At 40.1% G+C, this 19,084-nt stretch overlaps 1 protein-coding gene across 4 annotated transcripts in view; it reads right to left on the reverse strand.

The window, feature by feature from the left end:
* FERMT1 (fermitin family member 1) overlaps positions 1 to 19,084 on the reverse strand; it is a 63,331-nt gene that overhangs the window by 38,466 nt on the left and 5,781 nt on the right. For all 4 annotated transcript variants that reach the window (XM_010836458.1, XM_010836457.1, XM_010836459.1 and 1 more), the window contains 5 exons: positions 12,839 to 13,007; positions 10,345 to 10,578; positions 7,276 to 7,422; positions 5,719 to 5,932; positions 3,556 to 3,658 (listed from right to left, as the gene is read on the reverse strand). In XM_010836458.1, the coding sequence (XP_010834760.1) occupies positions 3,556 to 3,658; positions 5,719 to 5,932; positions 7,276 to 7,422; positions 10,345 to 10,578; positions 12,839 to 12,989 (849 nt within the window). In that variant the 5' untranslated portion in view covers positions 12,990 to 13,007. The remainder of the gene's footprint in view (positions 1 to 3,555; positions 3,659 to 5,718; positions 5,933 to 7,275; positions 7,423 to 10,344; positions 10,579 to 12,838; positions 13,008 to 19,084) is intronic.

Consider the following 19,084-nt stretch of genomic DNA (forward strand, 5'->3'; position numbering starts at 1 on the left):
AAACTGAGGTCATAGAAAATGTAAAGATTTGGTTCTTTGATTTCTTTCATCAGTGTCTTATAGTTTTCTGTATATAGCTCTTTTGTCTCCTTAGGTAGGTTTATTCCTAGGTATTTTATTCTCTTAGTTGCAGTGGTAAATGGGATTGATTCCTTAATTTCTTTCTGATTTTTCATTGTTAGTATATAGGAATACAAGTGATTTCTATTTATTGATTTTGTATCCTGTGACTTTATCAAATTCACTAATTAGTTCTAGTGATTTTCTGATAGTGTCTTTAGGGTTTTCTATGTACAGTATCATAACGACATAAACAGATGGAGGGATATTCCCTGCTCCTGGGTTGGAAGAATCAATATTGTGAAAATGACTATACTACCAAAAGCAATCTACAGATTCAATGCAGTCCCTATCAAATTACCAATGATATTTTTCACAGAACTAGAACTAAACATTTCACAATTCTGTATGGAAATACAAAAGATCCCGAATAGTCAAAGCAATCTTGAGAAAGAAGAATGGAGCTAGAGGAATCAACTTGCTTTATTTCAGACTATACTACAAAGCTACAGTCATCAAGACAGTAAGATATTGGCTCAAAAATAGAAGTATAGACCAATGGAACAGGAAAAAAAGCCCAGAGATAAATCCACGCACATACGGGCACTTATCTTTGACAAAGGAGGCAAGAATACACAATGTGAAAAAGACAGTCTCTTCAATAAGTGGTGCTGGAAGAACTGGACAACTACACAAGAATGAAATTAGAACATTTAGTAACACCATACACAAAGATAAACTTGAAATGAACTAAAGACCTACATGTAAGACTAGAAACTATAAAACTCTTAGAAGATAACAGGCAGAACACCGTATGACATAAATCATAGCAAGATCCTTTATGACCCACCTCTTAGAATAATAGAAATAAAAACAAAGATAAATAAATGGGACCTAATTAAACTTAAAAGCTTCTGCACAGCAAAGGAAACTACCAACAAGGTGAAAAGACAACCCACAGAATGGGATAAAATAATAGCAAACAAAATAACTGACAAAGAATTAATTTCCAAAATATACAAGAGCTCATACAACTTAATACCAGAAAAACAAACAACCCAATCAAAAAGTGCGCAAAAGACCTAAACAGACATTTCTCCAAAGAAAACATACATAGATGGCTAATAAACACATGAAGAGATGTTCAACATCACTCATTATTAGAGAAATGCAAATCAAAACTACAGTGAGATATCACTTCATCTCACACAGAATGGCCATAATTAAAAAATCCACAAACAACAAGTGCTGGAGACGGTGTGGAGAAAGGGGAACCCTCCTACACTGCTGGTAGGAATGTAAATTGTTACAGCCACTGTGGAAGACAGTATGGAGATTTCTTAAAAAAAACTAGGAATAAAACTACCAAATGACCCAGCAATATCACTTCTAGGCATATACCCTGAAGCAAACAGAACTGAAAAAGACACATGAACCCCAGTATTCATTGCAGCACTATTTACAATAGCCAAGACATGGAAGCAATCTAGATGTCCATTGACAGGTGACCGGATAAAGAAGTAGTGGTACATATATACAATGGAATATCACTCAGCCATATAAAGGGATGCGTGAGTCAGTTCTAATGAGGTAGAGGAACCTAGACCCTATTACACAGAGTGAAGGAAGTCAGAAAGAGAAAAGCAAATATCATATATTAACATATATATATGGAATCTAGAAGGACAGTACTGACGAATCTGTTCACAGAGCAACAATGGAGATGCAGACACAGAGAACAGACTTACGGACAAGGGTGGGGGAGAAGAAGGAAAGGGTGAGATAAATGGAGAGGGTAGCATGGATGCATATACACTGACATATGTAAATAGATAGCCAATGGGAATTTGCTGTATGACTCAGGGAACTCAAACTGGGCTCTGTAACAGCTTAGAGGGGTGAGAATGGGCGGGAGGTGGGAGGGAGATTCAGAAGGGAGGGGACATATGTACACCTATGGTTAATTCATGTTGATGTATAACAGAAATCAAACCAACATTGTAACCAATCATCAACAATTAAAATAAATAAATATTAAAAAAAAAGATTTGGTTCTAATAGGCAACACAAAAAGAAAATCCTAATAGCTGTATAATTCACATTGCCCTTCCTGGTGTTTAGTAAAATTAAAACAATTGGTTAGGAAAAGCTGTAATAGTAATTTCTCCTCAAGATTTAATCAAAGAAGAACCAAAATTTGCTTTCTTACCATGGTTTGATGGAAGTGATGCACTCCAGACACAAGCCAGGTCCAGGGGCAGAAAGCTGGATCTCAACCAAAGACTGAGCAAGAGCTCCACAGAAGGACAAGAAATAGGGCTTATTTTAAAGAAGACACCACTTAGAGAAGCAGTGAGCCCAGAAGGCCTCTGGAGACCAGATTTAAATTGAGGACTAAGGAGAAGACAGTGGCACAAGAGACAGAGACACTGCCATGCACGAGGAAAGGATGGGCGCAGAAGGCAACCTGGAGCAGGCTCCTCGAAGAGCAGCCCTTTGGTAATTGGACAAAAGCAGCCAGCATGGTACTGGGGTGGAAATAATACAATCCTTCTGTGCACTCAGGTAACCAGTTTGTATTTTCTACTTTGGGCCATTTTAAGTGCTGGTTCACAGCTCTACAAAAGGGAGAGCTGGGGCAAAGAAAGGGCAGACATTCAGAGGCCTTGTTTCATCACTCAGCTGTCCTGGGAAACTTCAGAGAGGGGATGTGCACTTAATATGGGAGTTGGCAACCAGCTGGGCTCTTTATTGACCCAGGTGACCCCTCTGTCTCACCAATCAAGACTCATTCAGCACTGTGGTGGGGAGCCAAGTGTGTGCTATCATGGGGTCCTGGCTTCTTCGCCAGAACCCCTATGCCTCTTAACCTGGCCCTGACAACTCCTTTCTTAAGCATGAAGGGCTCTGGCTTCATGCTTGTGAGCCACTCACTCTCTTCTTGTTCTGGGTCCCTGTGGAGAAGGACAGGACATGCCATGCATGAAGGTCCTTAGCTGCTGCTGCTGCTGCTAAGTTGCTTCAGTCGTGTCCAACTCTGTGTGACCCCAGAGAAGGCAGCCCACTAGGCTCCCCCGTCCCTGGGATTCTCCAGGCAAGAACACTGGAGTGGGTTGCCATTTCCTTCTCCAATGCATGCAAGTGAAAAGTGAAAGTGAAGTCGCTCAGTCGTGTCTGACTCCTAGTGACCCCATGGACTGCAGCCTACCAGGCTCCTCCATTCATGGGATTTTCCAGGCAAGAGTACTGGAGTAGGGTGCCATTGCCTTCTCCGGAAGGTCCTTAGAGACTCCCCTAACTCAGGGGAAGCTCACCATTCCCACTAGAAACCAACAGGAAAATCCAGGGACCAGTATACACTTATCGGTCTAACCCTGCAGAGCTAAACAGAAGGTTACAAGAATTAATCCAAATTTTGGTAACTAAATGATTCAGTTTTACATTTCTATGCATTCATTTTAAAAACAGAGAGAGAATAGAGAAAAAGTATCTTACTTTGGGATTCAAGTCAAAGAAAGTGTAGTATTTAAATCGTAACAGCAGCTGCTCATCCTCCTGGATGCCTTGTTCCATAAGGGAACGTGAGGAGTCTAGCCAACTAGAAAACAAGATAAGTTTTAAAAGTCAATCAATTTTACACACATATTTTAGTATTATATAATATGATATATATACATGTAAATGTATGCATGTATGTCTATATACACCCTTGAACAAAGTCTGGGTATGTAACATAATCTAAACCCAGTAAAGGAGATGACTTGATAGTAGCGTGTGCCTCCATTTTATCACACAGCTTTCTAAGTGTTTTTTTGTATTTATGTATTTTCTCACTGACTTTAGAGTAAATCAGTGAAGGAGCCAGGGCAGTTATTATTTTCCTAGTTTTAGCAATGACGAAAATGAGCCTCAGTAACAGTAAATGACATGTTCAAGGTCCTGTGCCTCCTGGTGGAGCTGGAATAAGAATCTGCAGTTGCTGACTGCTGCCCCTACTTGTGCTGTGTGCACTTGCTGACTGCTGACCACTTCCACACCAGGTGATCTGACCCCAAAGTGGCTTTATCTTATTGTCTAGAACTTTCTGTAACTATGGAAATCTTCTACATTGCCCAGTCCAATTGAATAGCCACTAACCGCATGAGGCTACTGAAGATTTAGATGTGCCTAGTGCCATGTTTTGGAGAAGGCAATGGCACCCCACTCCAGTAATCTTGCCTGGAAAATCCCATGGACAGAGGAGCCTGGTAGGCTGCAGTCCATGGGGTCGTGAAGAGTCGGACACGACTGAGCGACTTCACTTTTCACTTTTCACTTTCATGCATTGGAGAAGGAAATGGCAGCCCACTCCAGTGTTCTTGCCTGGAGAATCCCAGGGACGGGGGAGCCTGGTGGGCTGCTGTCTATGGGGTCGCACAGATCGGACACGACTGAAGCGACTTAGCAGCAGCAGCAGCAGCAGTGCCATGTTTTAATTTTAATTATATTCAAACATAAATGTAAATGTCCACATGCTGCTGGTGACTCCTGTACTGGGCAGCACAGTTCTAGAGTCTGAAAGATAAATACTGGGTAATGATGAGGAGAGAATAAAAGTTAACAATGAATGAGGTGGGAATGAGGGCCCTCCAATACCACTGAAAATGGCTTGAACTTCTATATATGAATATATAGAAGATCAGTTTATATGTTTTATGTATTTTATATGTTTATATAAATTGATTTTATTTATTTATATATAAAATATTCTATTATATAATCATATATTCCCCTGTAGGAGAATAAGAATAACCAAGATGCAGTCTCCATCCGAAAGGAACTGACAGTCAGTGGGGTAACCAAGCCTCATATTAAAGAAACAAGGTGACACTGGAGCAGTAGAATAGGACTTGAGGGAGTGACTGATCTTCTGAGAAGACTGGAAGTGGCTGGGCCTTATGGGACAAACAGGGACAGGCCAGTAGAGCAGGAGGGAAGGAGAGGGTCCTGGAGCAGAGGGAAAGCTGGAGGCAAGGCAGCGACACAGGAATGAACATGCACGTTGGGGGGATGGGGAGCATGAGAGCACAGCAGGACACACAGATGGACATACATGGGGTCTGATCTCAGGGGATCAAAGGAGAGTATGAACTAGGATCCGGGGGAGTGGAATGCTAACAAATGTGACTTTACTTGGACAACAGTGAATGAAATAAGTGGTGGTTTGAGAAATAGTTTGAGTGTATTTTCTGAGACTACTTCAAAGCTTAAGGACTCACTAATTGGAATGGAGAATGGAAAAGGGGTGCTCTACAAAAGACAGCAGGGCCACTTGGGTCTCCCCTGCTGCCACAGAGGGGACCAGCCCACTTATAAGCTGATCTACATCCCATAAAATTTGCACACGTGTCCGAACAAAGAATTAGCATTCACTAGCCAGTAAACCATTGAGTTAACCCAATGTGTAAATGTTGTCACACTTTAAATGTATTGAAATGACAAATGGCTACATTTTGTCTTTTTTGTTGCTAAAATCAGTGCTGACCTTTGTGAATAGTATACATTTCCTAGGTGTGCTGACTTGAGAACTGAACAACCCCTCCCTGTCTCATCTCCGCAGCATCTCTCTTCCTACATTAATATCAGTTCACAGAGAAGTAAAACAAGTCACGTCCTTACCCTGAGTTAAGCTTGGCTTTGTCAGCCAGAGACCGAGACTGGTACATATCAGCAAGTGCTTCTGGTGATTGTGGTGGCTGGCTGAATGCCAGGATGCTGCAGTTTTGTTCTGCCAGAGGGCTGTCACTGAACCAAGTCATTGTGGATGATGCTGGCGTTCCGTTTATGGGGTCATATGTGGGGGTCATGGTTTTACTGTATAAGCCAGGACTTACTGCAAAGCAAAGGAAAATATGAACTAGGATATGAGATTTGGGATAAGAATCTTTAGAACAACACTGCTTGTACTAAAATGGATTTTGAACTTAAATGTTTGTATTATTTAGAAAAATCAGATGAATGATGGCAGAAGTTAAACACAGGTAAAACTCCAGTCTGGGTATTTAGTTCCTGGAAAGCTAGGAAACTCATCGGCTGTAAAATCTTCCAAAATCAACCCAGACAAATGTAGGACTATTTTCTTCTCAATAATTCAAAAATTTTTTATATCAGTAGTGCGTTCTGGCACTATTAGAAAACTGGAGCTCTCACAGAATACATGCATATACTTTATTTTTGGGCAAATCTCTTAAATTGCAATGCTTACCAATTTAAGGAATTTAGCTAGTTGATGGTTTATAAATCATCTGACTCTAATTTGCATAAGGGAAGTATAATAATCCCTTTCATTCTTTGTACTGGAATGTACTATGCAAGAAACTCTCAGTGTTGCAAACAAGGTAGAAATTCATTCTTATATACAGGCATATCTCATTTCACTATGCTTCGAAGATACGTTTTTTTGTTTTTTAACTTTTTTTATTTTTAACTTTGTGACTCTGTGTTACATTTTGGTAACTCCTCCAATATTTCAACCTTTTTTTCATTACTATTATATTTGTCACTGTGATCAGTGATCTTTCATTTTACTACAATGACTTGCTGAAGGCTCAGATGATGTTAGCATTTTTAGCAATAAAATATTTTAAATTAAGGTATGTACATTTTAAAAAGACATACTGCTATTACACTCTTAATGGTAGCAATATAGTGTAAACATAACTTTTATATGTGCTGGGAAACAAAAAAAAATTTTATGCAACTCGCTTTATTACAGCAGTCTGCAGTATCTCTGAGTATGTCTGTAAAAATAAAAGGATGACACTTTTCTAGTTTTTACTGCCTCTCCTGTTATATACCCAATGCAAGATTTAAATTGAGTTCAGAAAAGAGTCATGTGAAGGTAGAATCAGGAAGAGAAGTATATTTGAATGATCTAACAAATTTCCTTATTCCACAAATTCATGGTCAATTCTGTGAAAGTTTTTCATTCATCAGCAACATAATATATACAATTAAAATAATGAGCTATATAACACACCTTATTAAAAAATTTCTGTTCTAAAATTAGTTGGATATTCTTTCCTTATCACCGGAATCCTTAATTTTAGTCCTTGTTTAGAGAGAGAGGAGGAAAGGCTAAGTAGAGAAAAGGAGAGTTCTTGAGACTTAAGAATTTAAGAAATTCTTGGATTTAATAATAAATTAAAATAATGAAACACCTATCATGAATCTTACCAGATGGACCTGAAATTGTTGGAGAACCCTCCAGGTTTAAAATATCTTCAATTATGGGCTCCTTATTATTTTTGTCTTTTTTCTTCTTCTTTTTAAAATATTCACCTGAAGGCTTTAATAACGACAATTCTTCTGCTCTTCTAATATCTAAAAATAAATATAAAAAAGAAAAAAGAAAAGCAAGAAGTAAAAAGAAAATTCCTTCTAAGACTTTGAGTCATGTTGGGCATGTGAAACCATTTCTCAAAAAATTCCTGAGAAGTAAATGGAACTAAATGACATTCCTTTTGAAGAAATTGAAGATCAGTGGCCCCCAAAATGGGTGTGTAGAGATCAAACAGTGGAGGGAGATTCATTCTAGGAACATTTCTAGTTTGTTTTTAAATCTGTTGTGAAACTATTTCAAACATATTCAATGCTAGTATGGTGGCCCCTTCCCATGCTCGCCACCCCCTTAAACCTTTCCTAGTATTTCGCTGTTCTTGTGTCATTTACTTACTAGCAGTTTCCCCCTCCCTCCTTCCTTCTTTCCTTTCTCCCTTCCTTTTCTGTTTTTAGGTTTTTAAGCAACCAGCAAGGACTCCATCTATTTCTTTATGGGCCAGTGACCCTCAGAGCTTTTCTCTGCCAAGTGGCTTCTTCCATCCCTGTGGCAGACATCCTAGGCACCTTGTCCATCTCCTGGCCCTCCCCATTTTGGTGCACTCTGACCTCCTTCCAGTGGTAGCTAGGATGTATCTCTTTATCCAAGGGCCTGCTCTGGATGCCAGAGTCCTCACTCCCCAGACAGAGATGCAACAGGTCACATGAGTTCAGAGAGTTAACACTCCTCAAGAGCAGCCCTCAATAACTCAGTGACTGGTGGAATGGTATATTAACACCCCAGGTCCCTCACCCCTTGGTTGCACAGCTCCAAGGCATGACCACACCGCTTCCCAGAGGGCCCCAGCTGTCCATAGTGTGAGCTGATTAGTGACACTCACTTATTAGTGGCCTTCTCTTTCCAGTCTCACTTTACCACTCCCAGCCAGTGTTTCCTGGCATAACCTTCTAAATAAATAATATTTATACTTGAATTCTTATCTCAGGTCTTCTTCTGGAAAACTCAAGCTAAGAAGATAGTCCCCACTGTCCTCCATTACTCAAATATACTTCTAACTGCCATTTCCAATTAGAACTGATTGTACACTGGGCTGTTATGATCCCAGGTAAAAATCAAGGAATGTGGATGTTAGAATCTCTGGGCAGCTTTCCTGGAGGTAAATGCACTAATTCCACAGGTATCCCCACCTCTTAGTTCAGCTGAGGTTGAATCTGGCAGTTGAGCTGCCAGTAAACAAGCCTGACTGTCAGGTTGCAACACACACCTGTAACCATTCCAAATGCATAATTTATACACAAAACCAGGAGACAAATAAAAATTTCTAGTGGAAGCATTAGTAACAAAACAAAACAAAAACCTCACTGATACCTAAGCCCAAGGTTTGTATCTTGTCTTTTCTTTGAGAGAAAAAAAAAAATCATCCTATTGCTAGATTTAAGTTCAGTTGGTCAGATATAAAAAGTGATTATTAGGGAATTCCCTGGAGGTTCAGTGGTTAGGTCTTGGAACTTTCACTGCAGGGGTCATAGGTTCAAAGTTCAATCCCTCATTGAGGAACTATGATCCTACATGCTGTGCATCTTGGCCAAAAAAAAAAAGTGATTATTAGAAATGCCAAGTTGAGTCATTTAGAGCTACCATGAAGGTGTAATCTGGAAAGAAAAGAATGTATGAATGCTTCTATTTAAAAACTTCAAGTTTTTGACCCTAGCCATGATGTGTGTTTCTAGTCCACTGTGGTGTCTGAAATGTACATTTTATTTACTCATTTACTGTTTTCAAATTTTCATTAGAATATTATTGAAAGCCAGGTACCTTGTGCTTATATCATTTGCTCACCATGCATCAAGGAAAAATTCTGGAACTTACCTTTTGTAATGGAAGCTTCCAATCATTTGTCTGGTCAGCAAACAGTTACTAAGCAGGTGATATGTGTTGGGCATTGTGCTAAGTGTTAGGAACAGACATGCTCAAGAAACGGCTGTCTTCATCCTATATAATACCATACCAGCCTGCACCACTCATTACTGGCACTCTCAATACTGTGTATATTATTAGACTTTTTCCCTTTTTTCCTCCATTACCTACCCTCTTTTAACATCTTATTTTTTACATGATTTATTTTCTGTCTCTGTATGCTACAATGGAAGCTCAGGGAGGGCAGAGGGTTTCGATTATTTTCATTGCTAACCAATCTCTAGCACTTACCATAGTGCCTGCCAAGTCAAAATATATATTTGCTGAAGGAATGAATAAGCAGTGTACAGTTTAATGGGGAAGATAGATCACCCACTCACATAGTGTGTATACTGTGTTCAAATCCTAAATATTAGCCTTGGAACTCAAGAGTATACCTACACACTTTCAAAAAATATACTTCCTGACCCAGAGTTTGCTACTATTATGGAAGTCCCAGAAAGAAGAAATGGTTTGGGCAGTGTTGTCCCTAAAGGCTGTTAAAATTTTTGATCCATAATTAAGTGTACTTTTCTGCTTAAAATAAACTCCACAAATGATGTTTATGGACAGAGTTATTTACTGGAGCCAAGTGTTAGGGAAGCAATTAGGATACTGCATCACCATTATCTCAAGAACAACATAGACATATCAGCTCTATGGTGATAATGATTTAATGGAACTCTTTTCGTTTGTCTTCAATATAACAATTTCAGTATGGCTTAGGGAAATGAGTTTTGGGGTGGAAATCTTAATGGAGTTGTCTTTTCTGTTTACAAGTCTCTTTTGAAATAGCTTTAAGCTTTGGGAAAATGAACCTGATTTATTCTGATAATGTTCCATCTGGTTTAACTTCACTTAAATGGCTAAAGTCCCCAGAACTGGGCTTGAAAACTGTGCTCCTAATAAGGGATGTAAAGCCAAGCAGTTGTGGGCAGAAGTGCGTGTATTTTCCTGTGCTCTTTTGCTGAGAGTACAGAGGGCAGAGGTGCCCGCCTGTGGGGACTCACTCAGGGCTCTGCAGATGTCGCTGACAGCTCTGAAGACCACAGTCGAGAAGCTGACTCGCAGTCGCACTGTCTTCATGTTCGGCAGGCGCAGGCGAAGCATTTTATGCTGAGGGGTAAAGACAAGCTTTGCGTCTGCCTGGACCCCACATTTGTCCAGAGTCCAGTGTGTTTTCAGAAGCCAGCAATGTTTCTGTTCCCACCAAAGGGCAAAGTCTGACCAGTCCTGGGCTATGTCTGCAAGAATAGAGAACAGAGCTCAGTAAAGTGAGAGCAAGCACTTGCACCCTGGAGTCAAGTCCTGCATGTGCAAAACCAAAACCAATGCTGGTCTTCCACTCTCATCTTCCTACAACCCAAGCCTCCATCATTCTTGGCTTCTTGTCAAAGTCCCTAAGACAAGGCAGCTAGAAGACCGACTGAACCTTACCTTCTTTACATTTAAATACTATGGAAGGAACAGAAACATACAACTTTTATTCACGATGAAATGCTAAAGTTGTCTTCTCCCAAGTCCCTCAGTGCCAGAAGCAAGGCTTTATTTAATCAAGATGATTTCTCAAATAGAAATGGATCCTTCCAGGTCCCTGGTGGTCTGGTGGTTAAGAATCCCACTTCCAATGCAGGGCACGTGGGTTTGATCCCTGGTCAGGGAACTAAGAACCCACCTGCTGTGGGGCAACTAAGCCCATGTGCTACAACTAGAGAAGCCCACACACCACCAACATCACCACCACAACGAGGGAAAACAGATGAATCCTTCAGACACCGGCTCACAAGGGAATATCAAAAGCTTCCAGTCAAAGTGCACACAAAACTACTGAGAAGTTTACATTTCACCCTTCTCAGGAATGTCCACCTCTTATCAGGACCACGGCATTACCAGTTTCCAAAACTGATAACACTAAAATCAGAGCTGAACATTTTATTTCTCAATGGTAGCATCAACACTGAACCCTTCCACTTCTTCAATGCCCCTTGGCATCAAGATTGAATCTTTCCCCTTTGCCAATGTTAGAGTCATATTCAATCTTTTATTTTGCTAAATTAAGAGCCATCAGTACTTTTACTTAAAAAATGGCTTCTCCCTCTTTCTCTCTTTTTAAATTAGAAAACCTTTCTCTCAGTGCTATTAGTAGAAGTCTAAATGCTGTAGGCTTCCCCAGTGGCTTCGTGGTAAAGAATCTGCCTGCAATGCAGGAGATGTGGGTTCAGTCCCTGGGCTGGGAAGATTCCCTGGAGGAGGGCATGGCAACCCACTCCAGTATTCTTGCCTGGAGAATCCCATAGACAGAGGAGCCTGGCGGGCTATAGTCCATGGGGTCACAGGAGTCAGACATGACTGAGCGACTGTGCACAGCGCAGTGTGGCATGAATGCTGTAATGCTGTAACTATTTTGGAAAGTCCTATGATTCAGTAAATTTTCCCTGATCTAAATGCCCAACAGAAATGCCTATACTTACCTAAGACAGGCACTATCTATAAAAGCCCCCATATGTAAAGAACCCAATGTCCATAAACTATCAGGTAAATGGATAAATTGTGGGAAAAAAAAATCATATAATGGAATATTATATAGCAATGAGAATCAAAGAACCCAACTATATGCAATAAAATGGATAAATCTCACAGACATAATGTGGCATGAAAGAAAGCAGATGCTTGAGGGTATATTATCCTGTGTAATTCCACGTATATACAGTTTGAAAACAAGTAAAATTATTCCTTTGGAGTTACAATTCAGGGTAGTAGCTACCCTTAGTGGGACAGTGGCTGGGAGGTGTCAGATGTGGGACTTGGGTGGGTGAACAGGTACTGTTTTATATCTTGATCTGGGTGGTGGTTATATGACTTTGTGAAAATTCACTGAACTATGCACTTCTGATAATTGCACTTTTTGTATGTATATTATATTCCAATGAAGACAACTTAAAAATACTTTATATCACTAGTATAAGTGAAAAGCCAACATCTGTGGTCTTAAATAGAAGACAAAAAAATAAATGCAAAGAAAATAAAACATTATTAAATTCTAGGTCCATCATGTTGTCTCCTGATGTGAAGACTCTGACCCTGACTTCTTTCCTTGTTTAAACAAGGGCTAGTAGCAAACGGTGGGTAAGGACACTGGCACCAGGCTGCTTGTTCACAGAGCAATCAAGCATCGACAAAAAAATCACATAACAGTCTAAGGCCCCAGGTGTGGACTAAGGTTACCCTAGATGTCACCATGGAGGGTGACCTCATTCCAGTGCAAATAGGTTATAACACCTACTGGGGAGCTTCAGTTTGCTACCAAGTTTTGACAGAGGGGGTCAGGGGGTTGTTTGGACTCCTTCAGGGCTCCCCATTTCTCTTCTTCCTGCAGAAAGGGGCCATTGCAAGATGGATGATCAGAAAAACTTAGATAGTCAGACAGCCTAGTTCAGTCATTCAGTGATGATGCAACATACAGGGTTTCAAATGTAGAGAAACCATAAATAAGCGGCAACTTACTTATCTGTTCCACTAACTTGAGCATCACTCCCCCAATGTGCAGGTCTCCAGACACTCTCAGTGTGATGTCCTTCTGCTCCTCTTCATTTAGATGATCAACTCGGACCACAAGCTCCCAAGAAGCAGATGCAAAGTCACTGGATGAGAGCATTGTGGCAAATACAGGTGTCTACATGAAAAAAGGCAGACAGACCAGAAGGAAACTGAGGCTCATCAGGTAGACTCTGCAGAGCAAAACTTTCTTTTCTCTCATTTACTTTCTTTTCTCTCATTTTTAATCCCTTCCTCAAAAATGCTGCAGAGTTCCTGATATTAAATTCAGCATCTTAACTTTAAAGACAAAAAGTCTTATGAAAATGATCTCTTCTAAATCTCTTGTACTTTAAACCTTCTACCCTCCCAGGTCTACCTAGCTATTTATTTTCTGTGCCTGCCCAATGCATCCATCCCTTTCTCCTGACTTTTCTTGACTTTCTATGAACTACTTTAGCAATAGGCAACAAATCATGACAATCCTTGACATTAAAAAAAAATCACATTTATTGAAGCATAATTTGTATACAATAAAATGCATTGAATTGAAATGTAGACTTTGATGCATTTTATTATATGCATATTATACTTAAATAGAATTGATTTTAAAAAGAATATCTATACATAGGTATTATTACATTCACCCATAAAATAGTAAGGACATTTTCTGGTATGAAAAATTAAAAAAACAGAACAAAAAATTTCTTTTTTAGTCATATAACATGTAGTTTTATCTTAAGCACATAAGAGATACAGGTCATTAATAATTTGTTCTTGTTGTTCAGTCACTAACTCATGCCCTTCTCTTTGTGACCCCATGGTCGTATGCTAGGCATGGTAGGCTTCCTTGTCCTTCACCATCTCCCGAAGCTTGCTCAAACTCATGTCCATCCACATGCCCATCTTGATTCCAGCTTGTGAGTCACCCAGCCCAGCATGTCGTATGATGCATATAAGTTAAATAAGCAGGGTGACAATATACACCCTTGACATACTCCTTTCCTAATTTGGAACCAGTCCATTGTTCCATGTCCAGTTCTAACTGTTGCTTCTTGGTCTGCATACAGGTTTCTCAGGAGGCAGGTAATGTGGTCTGGTACACCTATCTCATTAAGAATATTCCACAGTTTGTTGTGAACCGCACAGTCAAAGGATTTAGCATAGTTAATGAAGCAGATGTTTCATTTGAATTCCGTTGCTTTCTTCATGGTCCAACAAATGTCAGCAATTTGATCTCTGGTTCCTCTGCCTTTTATAATTCCAGCTTGTATATCTGGAAGTTCTTGGCTCACATACTGCTGAAGCCTACTGCATAGGATTTTGAGTATAATCTTGCTACCATTGATATTAGTGCAATTGTACAGTAATTTGAACATTCTTTGGCATTGCCTTTCTTTGGGATTGGAATGAAAATTGACCTTTTCCAGGCCTGTGCCCACTGCAAAGTCTTCCAAATTTGCTGGCTTAGAGTGCAACACTTTAACAGCATCATTCCAGTTCAGCTGGGATTCTATTACTTCCATTAGCTTTGTTCACAGTGATGCTTCCTAAGGCCCACCTGACTTCACACTCCCAGGATGTTTGGCTCTAGGTCAGTGATCACACTATCATGGTTACCCAGGTCATTCAGAGCTTTTTTATACAGTTCTTCTGTGTATCTTCTGCGTGTGGAAGAAAGTGAAGAAGTAAAGAGCCTCTTGATGAAAGTGAAAGAGGAGAGTGAAAAAGTTGGCTTAAAGCTCAACGTTCAGAAAACGAAGATCATGGCATCCGGTCCCATCACTTCATGGCAAATAGATGGAGAAATGGTGGAAACAGTGGTAGACTTTATTTTTTTGGGCTCCAAAACCACTCCAGATGGTGACTGCAGCCATGGGGTCGCAAAGAGTTGGATACAACTGAGTGACTGAACTGAACTCTGTGTATCAGTTCAGTTTAGTTGCTTAGTCATGTCCGATTGATTCTTTGTGACCCCATGCACTGCAGCAGGCCAGGCTTCCCTGTATATCACAAACTCCTGGAACTTGCTCAAACTCATGTCCATCGAGTCAGTGATGCCATCCAACCATCTCATCCTCTGTCATCCCCTTCTCCCTCTGCCTTCAATTTTTCCACCATCAGGGTCTTTTCTAATGAATCAGTTCTTCTCATCAGGTGTCCAGAGTATTGGAGCTTCAGCTTCAGCATCAATCCTTTCAATGAATATTCAGGATTGATTTCCTTTAGGATTGACTGGTTTGATCTGCTTGCAGTACAAGGGACTCTCAAGAATCTTCTCCAACACCATAGTTCAAAAGAATCTATTCTTTGGCACTCAGCTTTCCTTATAGTCCAGCTCTCACATCCATACATGACTACTGGAAAAACCATAGCTTTGACTAGACGGACCTTTGTCAGCAAAGTGATGTCTCTGCTTTTTAATATGCTTTCTTGGTTGGTTATAGGTTTTCTTCCAAGGACCAAGCATCTTTTAACTTCATGGCTGCACTCATTATTTGCAGTAATTTTGGAGCCCAAGAAAATAGTCTGTCACTGTTTCCGTTGTTTCCTCATTTATTTGCCATGAAGTGATAGGACCAGATGCCATGATCTTAGTTTTTTGAATGTTGAGTTTTAAGCCAACTTCTTCATTCTCCTCTTTCATGTTCATCAAGAGGCTCTTTAGTCCTTCTTCATTTTCTGCCATAAGGGGGGTGTCATCCACATATCTGAGGTTATTGATATTTCTCCCAGCAGTCTTGATTCCAGCTTGTGCTTCATCCAGCCCAGCATTTCATATGATGTACTCTGCATATAAGTTTAACAAGCAGGGTGACAATATACAGCCTTGATGTACTCCTTTCCCAATTTGGAACCAGTCTGTTCCATGTCCGGTTCTAACTCTTGCTTCTTGACCTTCGTACAGATTTCTCAGGAGGCAGATAAAGTGGTCTGGTATTTCCATCTCTTTAAGAATTCTGCACAGTTTGTTGTGATCCACACAGTCAAAGGCTTTAGCATAGTCAATAAAGCAGAAGTAGTTGTTTCTCTGGAACTCTCTTGCTTTTTCAATGATCCAACAGATGTTGGCAATTCGATCTCTGGTTCCTCTGCCTTTTCTAAATCCAGCTTGAACATCTGGAAGTTCACAGTTCATGTACTGTTGAAGCCTGGCTTGGAGAATTTTCAGCATTACTTTGCTAGCACATGAGATGAGTGCAATTGTGCTGCAGTTTGAATATTCTTTGGCATTGCCTTTCTTTGGGACTGGAATGAAAGCTGACCTTTCCCAGTCCTGTGGCCACTGCTGAGTTTTCCAAATTTGTTGGCATATTGAGTGCAGCACTTTCACAGCATTATCTTTTAGGATTTGAAATAGCTCAGCTGGAATTCCATCACCTCCACTAGCTTTGTTTGTAGTGATGCTTCCTAAGGACCACTTGACTTCACATTTCAGGATGGCTGGCTCTAGGTGAGTGATTACACCATCTTCTGTGTATTCTTGCCACCTTTTCTTAACCTCTTCTGCTTTTGTAGGTCCTTACCATTTTTGTCCTTTATTGTGCCTGTCTTTGCAATGAAATGTTCCGTTGCCATCTCCAGTTTTCTTAAAGAGATCTCTAGTCATTCCAATTCTATTGTTTTCCTCTATTTCTTTGCATTGTACACTTAAGAAGGCTTTCTTGTCTCTCCTTACTATTCTCTGGAACTTTGCATTCAGTTGTGTATATCTTTCCCTTCCTCCTTGCCTTTCGCTTCCCTTCTTTTCTCAGTTTCTGTAAGGCCTCCTTAGAGGTCTTTGCCATTCCCTTCTTTGGTAGACTGGATGTCCACAGGACAACATGGCAGCAGCAGCCTGAAGAGGCACTTGCGGCCTGGGAAGCAGCTTCACAGAGATCACACTGGAGACAGAGATGGGAGCAGGGTGGTGACCAGCACCACCAATTCCTAGCACAGAGCAGGAGGAGAGGAGAGGCTGGGGCCAGAGCTTGGCAGCGGTGGGGGATCAGCTCGAGGGTGACCTGCAGCAGCAGAGAAGGTGAGAGGGGCCCTCTGCTCTTGAGTGGTGGATCAGCCCCAGGGTGGCCAGGGGCAGCACATATTCAACTTACTTGAGTTACCATTTTATAGTATATATATCATATAAGTTTTTGGACACACTTTTGGCAAAATATTTAAAACAGGAGTGATAGACATACAATCCCACTCTTCAAAGTGCAGATGGGGTGAGTGCTTCAAACCCACAGTGTCCCATCATTGGAGGAACTAGGATGAATGAAGCTAAGCAGTATCACAACTGAGTGTTTTGAGTATAATAGGAAGACTGGAATCCCAAATTTGCAGAACTTAAAAATGTCAGCTCTCTCTTAAGTAGGAAGAAAATGATAATACCTCTTCTGGCTATTTTAAGATTTGAAATAAAAATCAGTCATTTAAGTGATGACAAACCTGTTTCACTTTGCTAGGTAAAGACAGCTTATAAGAAATCCCTGTTTTCATAAGGCCTGTTCTTGAAAACCATCAGTGTATGCAAAGGGCTCGGGAAAGGGTCTCTCTAAGGGAAAGTGCACAGGAACCCTGTAGATCTTATTTATATGCAGATTCTATTCAGCAGGATCTTATTAACATGCAGTTTCTAGTCAGCAGATCTGGGAATGATGTGGAAACCCTGCATTCATAACAAACTCCAGCTGATGCTAGTCTTCATCTTAAACTCTTAAGTCACAACAGCCACTTAAAAAAAATTAGCTCCAGGACTCAGTTCCTCCCTTCAACCTAATTAGATCAGTATTAAGCTAGGACCATGGTGACCTCTGAGGAACATTATTTTTAATATTAAGCACTAAATCCCGTGGATAAGGGAGCCTAGCAGGCTCCAGTCCATTTGGTCACAAGTGTTGGACACAACTTAGTAACTAAACCACCAACCACTAATTATAGTAAAAACTCTCAAGAAAGTGGGCATAGAGGAAACCTACCTCAACATAATAAAGGTCATAAATGAGAAACCCACAGCATACATCATTTTCAGTGATGAAAAGGTAAAAGCATTTCCCTGTAAGATCAGGAACAGGGACTTCACTGGTGGTCCAGTGGTTAAGAATCCATCTTGCAATAAAGGGGACACAGGTTTGATCCCTTGTAGGGGAACAAGATCCCACATACCCTGGAGCAACTACTGAGCCTGTGCACTCCAGAGCCTCTGTGCTAAAACTAGAGAGCCCACATGCTGCAACTACTGAAGTCTGCATGCCACAACTAGAGTCCCTGTGAGGCAATGAAGGATCCCACGTGTTGCAACTAAGACCTGATGCATATAAATAAATAAATAAATAAATAAATAAATAAATAAAAGATCAGGAACAAGACAAGGATTCTCACTATAGCCACTTTTATACAACATAGTATTGGAAGACCTAGCCACAGCAATAAGACAAGAAAAAGAAATAAATGGAAGCCAAACTGGAGAGGAAGCAGTAAAACTGTCACTGTTTGCAGATGACATGGCACTATATATAGAAAACCCTAAAGATGCCACCAGAAAACTACTAGAGCTAATCAATGAATTTGGTAACATTGCAGGATACTATACACACACACACACACACACACACACATATATATACATATATGTATATATATAGTATCTGTTGCATTTCTGTATACTAACAATGAACTATCAGAGAAATTAAGGAAACAATCCTACTTACCACTACATCTAAAATAATAAAATACTTAGTCATAAAACAATCTAAGGAGGTAAAAGATCTGTACTTGGATCTATTTACAAGACACTGATGAAAGAAAGGGAAGCTAATACAAACAGATGGAAAGATATACCATGTTCATGGGTTGGAAGAATTAATATTGTTAAAATGATGATACTATGCAAGGAAATCTACAGATTTAGTGTGATCCCTATAAAAATAACAAAGGCATTTTTCACAGATCTAGAACAAATAATTAAAAAATTTGTATGGAAACACAAAAAACCACAAATAGTGAAAACAAGCTTGAAAAAGAAGAACAGAGCTAGAGGAATCATGCTTCCTGATTTCAGATTATACTATAGGCTATACAGTCAGCAAAAACAAGACCAGGAGCAAAAACAAGACCAGGAGCTCAGACCATGAACTCCTTATTGCCAAATTCAGACTTAAATTGAAGAAAGTAGGGAAAACCACTAGACCATTCAGGTATGACCTAAATCAAATCCCTTATGATTATACAGTG

The sequence above is a fragment of the Bison bison genome, unplaced genomic scaffold (assembly GCF_000754665.1).
Source record: "Bison bison bison isolate TAMUID 2011002044 unplaced genomic scaffold, Bison_UMD1.0 scf7180017864063, whole genome shotgun sequence".
Lineage (NCBI taxonomy): Eukaryota > Metazoa > Chordata > Mammalia > Artiodactyla > Bovidae > Bison > Bison bison.